The 6667-nt window shown below is 66.0% G+C and overlaps 2 protein-coding genes across 2 annotated transcripts; both read right to left on the minus strand.

Annotated features, from left to right (window-relative positions):
* Positions 1 to 124: 124 nt before the first annotated feature.
* On the minus strand, positions 125 to 1072 carry MNEG_12088 (3-ketoacyl-CoA synthase 19; the record flags this gene model as incomplete). Its single annotated transcript, XM_014039438.1, has 2 exons — positions 125 to 501; positions 747 to 1072. Coding segments are annotated over 2 exons (703 nt in total), but the record flags the coding sequence as incomplete, so codon positions are not given.
* A 2680-nt stretch (positions 1073 to 3752) lies between these two features.
* MNEG_12089 (hypothetical protein) lies at positions 3753 to 5828 on the minus strand (the record flags this gene model as incomplete). Its single annotated transcript, XM_014039439.1, has 5 exons — positions 3753 to 4131; positions 4331 to 4514; positions 4768 to 4906; positions 5131 to 5615; positions 5738 to 5828. 5 exons carry the CDS (start codon positions 5826 to 5828, stop codon positions 3753 to 3755), a joined length of 1278 nt encoding a protein of 425 aa, XP_013894893.1.
* Positions 5829 to 6667: the final 839 nt, after the last annotated feature.

The following is a 6667-nucleotide window of genomic DNA, read 5'->3' on the forward strand; positions in this document are numbered from 1 at the left end:
GGGTGAGGCGGTGTACGGGGGGCTGCAGGGTGGGGGCCAGGGCTGGGCACGGGCATGTATGGGCACAGCAAGCAGGCATGCAGCCAGGCGTGGCTGCACATGGGGTGGCGCAGGGGAGGCTCACCGCTGCAGCCCATGCCGCCGAGGGAGTAGTTGATGGTGGTGTCGCGCAGCTTGAAGCGGTTGATGATGGCCGCGCTCAGGCTGGGCGTGGGGTTGAACAGGCTGCTGTTGGTGATCACAAAGCCGATCTGGCTAGCCTTGACGCCCGTCTTTGCCAGCAGCTCCTCCACGCACGAGAAGCAGGTCTGCTCGTACTCCAGGCGCGCCATCTCTATGCCGGGCTTCTCCGCTGGCGCAGCCTGGATGGCGGGCACAACGGCTGTGGAGTCGCCGAGGCCGCTGCGGAAGGCGAGCTTCTCCATGAAGGCGATGTCCTCGGGGGGGATGGTGCCGTTCTTCTCGGCCACGCGCCGCACGTCGGCGCGGGAGAAGCGCCAGCTGTGTGGGAATGGGGGCAAGGTGAGAGGGCAGGCATGGTGCGGGTGAGGAGTCAGCGAGAGGCGGCACAGTCCGTGTCAAGGGAGGGGCAATGAAGGCCCTGCAAATGCCGCCACCACTGCTACCCAGCGGCAACACTGCTGCCCCACCCCTCGCCTCTCTCCCTCATCCCTCAGGCAGTGCCTCTGGCCTGCCGGCCGTCGCCTCGATGCCCACCCGTTCCCTCTGTCACCCCGTGTGGTCACCTGGGGTCGGGGTTGTGCACGGCAAAGTCAAGCAGGTACACGGGCGCCTTGCGCAGCGCACGGGAGAGCAGGTAGCTGGCGAGCGCCAGCACGGCCAGGCCGCCGAGCAGCAGCAGGCCGACGCTGAGGTCAAGGCTCAGGCGGCTGCCCAGCGCGTCGCGCGCCGAGCAAAGCCACGCGTCGGCGTTGGCGGTTGCGGGACTGGGGCACCCCAGGCGCTCGAGCTTGCGAAACAGCAGCGTCGCGCCGATGGCGGCGACAGTCCAGCGCGCCTGGGCGCGCAGCTGGGGGTGCGACAGGCCGCAGGCCGTCATCAGGGACGCCATCTAAAGTGCAGGCTCAAGTGGGCGGTGCTCGCAGGGTCAGGCGCTGCCGAAGACCAGTGGTCGCTGTCCTTGATACACTTTTCACTTTGTAGTAGACACCTTTGTCGCTGAAGCGGGTTCACCCGTGAGTCTGTGAGCGAGTTGCGTTCGAGAGACTGTTGTGGTGTTGTCAAGGGCTGAATTTTGCGCGCTGTGCTTTGTGTACGGGGCAATCAAAACCTTGCTATGGCGGAGGGGGAGACACCCGCTATATGCAGCCTTCTCGCTTCGCGGCTTCCGCGTACACAGCCCTCACACGGGTCGTCAAGTGACGCCAGAAAGTGTGACCACGCTGGTGATATGACATGCGAAGTGCACGAAGCTGGTTGAAGGCACCATGAGTTGTGCATGATCATTTTTATGATCAACGTGCCTGCCTTGTAACCCCAGGGGCTGGGGGGGGGGGCGCTGTCTCAGACTAAAGCTTGAGTGAAGACAGCGAGGTGGGGGGCGCGCAGGTACCGGTGAGGGGACACGGTGACACAGCTGCCCAAATTGTGCCAGGGCTGCCTAGCGCGTCATTAGCTGATGTACGACGCCCAAATGCTGCCCTACCTCCTTGTCTGGCTGAGGCCAGGGCGTGCGGGGGCCCCACTGGTTGAAAGCTGCTGGCGCTTGATCATATCGCCGCCGCCCGGCTCGCAGGCCTTGACGACCTGGCGGCTGGCCAGTGCCCAAACTTGATGGCCGTACCCTCGTGTCACTGTCACTGCTAAGGCCTTCCCTGCAGGGGTAAATTCCTGAACCAGGTGCCCTTGCCGACGACCTGATGTGCCTGGTCAACGCGGACCCCCCAAGCACGGCGTTGCACTGCCATCACATCCGTCTTGGAGCCATCCTGGCTGAGCCCGTTGTTTGCAGGGGTTGTGCGGGCGGAGCTTCATAGTGGGCTGCCCACTGCGGACGGCATCAACCAGTGGCTGAGGCATGCCCGCTCTAGTCATCGCTGTAAGCCGTCCCTGCCCAATCGGTGCTGATGTGCTGCATCGTAGGCAGTCAGGCCTGCCACGCCACACATGTCCGCCACACCCCGTCTTGCTCCCAAAACAAGGACAGAAGCACATGTTGCATTTGACAAAACAGCTGATCAAAGGCAATCCGCTTATTGATCCACACCTTTTGGCTCAGTTTCGAGAGGGGCTCAAAGGTGAGGGCGCACTGAGACGGATGCAAGGGCGCCCGGGCTCCTTGCCAAGCGGCGGTGACGCATACTGCGCAAATGCGATGCAGACACTGCATGCGCCATGAACGACGCTCACAGCGCAGCGGGGCTGCTGTGCCTGCAGAGCTGGGGATGCGCGCGCTAAGACTCTCTCCTGCTGCTGTAACGATGACTAGCCAACGTGACTGGAGGGGCGCGGGTTTGTCACGCAAAGCAGCTCGATGCCAGCCAAACAGAAGCCGGGAAAGAAGAGTTGAGGCAGAAAAGAAGGCTCCACACACATGAAAATGACAGGTAACGACAGCCGCAACGGCCACGGGGTCGCAGAGCCGCCAACGCAGCGATGTGGGCCAGGCAGGTACGTCCAGGGCAGGCCCTCAGAAAGGGGCCTACCCGCGCGCAGCTACTGCCGGCGCCGTGCCTCCTACCGTTGCCATTGCATCAAGCATGCCTAACGTGCACAGCAACCTTGGGGGTCCGCACACCTCGCGAGCAGCCCCCCACCAATCCACCTCGGCACCTGCGGCCAACCACCAGCCGCTGGACACCAAGCAGACGCGCCAGGTGGCGCAGGATCTGCACCCCGAGCTATCAAGCCCGTGGTGACAATCATGGTGCTTGGCACAAGCCAAACACGGGTACAGCAACACAGCGCGGCGGGCGCCTGGCAGCGCCCTCTGCGCGCTCGATACGGACAAACAGACAACCACACACCCCCAACATGGGCACACAAAAACACACACCCCAACACACACACACAGACATGTGCACACATGCGCACACAAATGAACAAGCAGGCCGTTGGACGAAAGCCCAATGTCAATCAAGAGCTGGCGGCAGCTCGCTCACACCAAAGCGCCAGCGGCTGCCGCCGTGCAGCGATGCCACGTACTGTGGGGCGCCTGGGCAGCGTGGGGCTTGCGCAAACGGAGCGCGCGCGCGCCTGTTGTGCCGCGCGCTGAGGCACAAATGTACACTATCAGGCGCAGTACACATGTAAGCGGTGGCCTGTGGCGCAAGGAGCGCCCCTGGTGGGTGCGTAGGGTGTGCTGTGGGGAGGGGCCCTGGTAGGCCCCAGACCCGGGTGCTGTGGGGGGGTGGCCGCACAAGCGCCACGGCCTCCCCACGCGGGCCAAGGGAGCGCGTTCCAGAAAGAAAGTGCGAATTAGTTCGTGCAGCGCCCAGCGTTGCGCGGGGAAGGGGCCGTCAGAACACGGCCTGGTGAGGGGTGTGTCCAGGCGCAGCACTTGTGGGTGCGCCTGGACAATGACGCACAGCGCCCACCGCTTGCAGTAGCGCCACAACCGCATGCAGCAGCGCCGGGCGCACCCCCCTCCCTCGCGCCTGCGTGCGTCCGCGCAGGCTGCGCGCGTTGATTTTTATACAGCACCTTGCCGGCGCACCTGGTGGCCACGAGCCGGCCACACCCCATCGTGGCTGAGTGCGCCGGCTTGTGCTTTCTGCGGGGGCCCCGTGTGCTCACACGCTGTGGGGCGGCGGCAGTGGGCCGCCACCCTCCAGATCCAACGACCCGCCCGGCGGCAGCAGCGCCTCGAGCATGGCGATGGTGGCCGCCATGTCACCCAGCTGCGCCGCCGCCGCTGCTGCCACGGCCGCAGCGTCACCAGGCCCTGGCAGCACCTGGCCTGCCGCAGCCAGCGCCGCCGGCCCCAGTGGCATCTCTAAGGGCATGGGCACACCAAGCGGGAGTGACCGCAGCAGCGCGATCTGGTCAGCAGGCGCGCACGTCGGCGGCGATGCCGCAGCAGCCGCCTGCGGGCCACTGCTGCTGTCGGCGCCGGCTTGCCGCACAGGCACAGGTGGCTCCTCCTCCAGCACTCTGAAGCCCGTTCCCTGCCTGCAGCGTAGGGCGTCAACGGGCAAGGGTGGGGGGGTCGTAGTACCAGTGAGCAAGAAGCAGGGATAGCACACTGCGACGCGTGGCAAGGTGGCGCGCAAACGCATGCCCCAACCTGCGCATGTGACAGGCCCGTTTGCCCCCCCCCCCCCGAAGGAGGAGGTTGGTCGCTCCCACACCTCTTGCTGCCCGCACGCACCTGAGCCTGAGGGAGCGCTCCCAGTCTGTCATGGGCACATTGGTGTCCGGCGGCATCAGCAGCGACCCCGCACGCTCCAGGCGGCACTGGTAGGCGTGGTCGCGGCAGAACACCGCCAGCTCGAGAGGGGGCAGGCCGCACACAGTCGGCCGGTGCCGCGCGCGCATCGCCGCCTCGGCTAGGCCTACCATAGGACAGGGGCAAGGGGGAGGGGAGGGGAGGGGAGGGGGGACGCTGCCACGTCACAAGGAAGCTTTGGGGGCGTTGCGAGGAGGCGTGCCGCGCGACACGTCATCCATGGGGCGCAGGGGCTCCGTTGAAGACCAACCCCATACGCATGACTGCGCAGTACAATTCCCCCAACCCACCCCTCCCCTCCCGCGAAGCCGCAGTCCATTCGAGCTACCCCAGAGCCACGGCCACGCGGCGCGCCTCACCGCAGTAGCGCTCCGCGTCCGTGGAGCTCTCAAACGCCAGCACTGTGTGCACCGGCAGCCCGTCCCTACCGGGCACCGTCAGGCTGTAGATCCCCTCGCTCTCGGGGCCACGCTCTGCACCAAAGAGCAGCACATAGACCTGCGGTTCAGAGGCGGTGGGGGGGGGGAGTCAGCAGAGGGGACAGCCGTGTGGCTGCCGGCGCATACAGGGGAGCCGGCGGGCGCCACAGGCTGCGACCTCGTCGAACGCATAGCAGGGCTGACCGCAGCTGCAGGTTGTGGGCCGCTGGGCAGCACAGCGCGCGCCCCGCCTGTCAAAGAGCGTCTGCGACCCGCCCGGGCAGTCCAGTCCGAGACACTCACCTCCTCCCACTGGGGCAGCTGCTCGCACGCCGCCGCGGCCTCCGGGTGCTCGCGCGCCAACAACGGGTCCCAGCAGCAGGTCGCATCCACAGGCGCCGGCGCCGCCGCGCCGTAGCAAGGCTCGGCGGCGCAGCCTGCGGAGGCGGCCGGCGACGCAGCCCCGAGCGGCCCCTCGCGCCGCGTTGGCGTGAGCGGTGCGGCGCTGGGGCGGTAGAATCGGCCCAGGCCCGGCTTGGGAAAGGCTGCCCACTCGGCGTCGATGCGGTCGACAGAGCCCACTCGGCAGCTGCGCCCGCTAGTGCTGGGCCCGCAGCCATCGTCGTCGCCCAGCGCGCAAGGGCCGCGCCCGCCATGTGCTGCTGCCGCCGATGCAGCACGCTGGCGGCGCAATAAGTGCACTGGTGCGCCTGCGATCGCGACGCCAGGGGCGGCACGCGAGCGATCGTCGTCGTCAAAGTACAGGCCCACAGCAGGCGCAACGCGCCCTGCGGGCGCTTGCGGGTGCACGCGGCGTGCGGCCCCGAGGAGGCAGCCGCAAACCGCACCCACGCGCACTCAACGTCCGACATAAAGCGCTGATATCCAAGATGCACGCCCGCATTCCCACCTGCTTTGCACCACCGGGCCTTGTCGCCGCTGGCCCGGTGTCCCGGCTGCAGCTGCCTGCAGCTACCACCACTAACACCACGTGAGTGCATTGTTGCGCTGGTGTAGCCGGGACGCGCGTCCCGCGCAGAGCCCTCACGTAGCCCCGGGCAGCGCGATCTTCGGCCCCTTGCGCCCGAGCAGCCAAGTAGCACGCAACTTTGTTTCGTACACGACAAGCAAAAGCTGCTGACAGTTGAATCGGGTTCGCGGGTGCACCCGCCACCAACGCAACCCCTGTTGTGCCAGGGGACACAAGACTGGGGCTGCTGGCTCTCGCAAGCAATGGGAATGTGTACTGATTCGCAGTGGCGTTGGCCTGGTCTATGCAAACGCCAGCGCTCAGATATTGAAAAGTGCTGAATGGACGGAAACTATCTTTCGACTGGGAAACTCGCAAGGCCCCCGGCACGACGTGTGTACGCAATTTGATGTGTTGCTTGCCATGCGTGCTTGCTATTGTCGGGCATGTGCACCCTGCCAGCACTTGCCCCCATGTGCACACTGCTGCACTGAGCATGCCTGCTGCGTACGTCCTGCCCAAGCGCTTCACCTGTGGGTTGTACACACACCCGAGGTGGCGTCTAGGTTGCAATACAGTGCTCCGTGGCGCGCGCTGCGTTCCATGATCCGAATGCGCTTCGCCCGACACAAGCAAACGTTTCGCTCATGGTGACCTCAGCCTGACGGGCGGAGTGGCGGCCGCCGCGTGGTCTGTTGCACTTGCAGGCTACTGTTGCCCCAGCCTGGCCGTATGCTACACTTGTCTCAGCACGCGGGGAAGTGCATCTGCAATCTGTCTACCAAGCTGGTGCCATAGCCGCGACCAGACCTCATGCAGCCGGAACCGCCTCATCACGTCCACACCGCAAAGCGAGCTTGGCATCGGCGG

This window comes from Monoraphidium neglectum (assembly GCF_000611645.1).
Source record: "Monoraphidium neglectum strain SAG 48.87 unplaced genomic scaffold scaffold03058, whole genome shotgun sequence".
NCBI lineage: Eukaryota > Viridiplantae > Chlorophyta > Chlorophyceae > Sphaeropleales > Selenastraceae > Monoraphidium > Monoraphidium neglectum.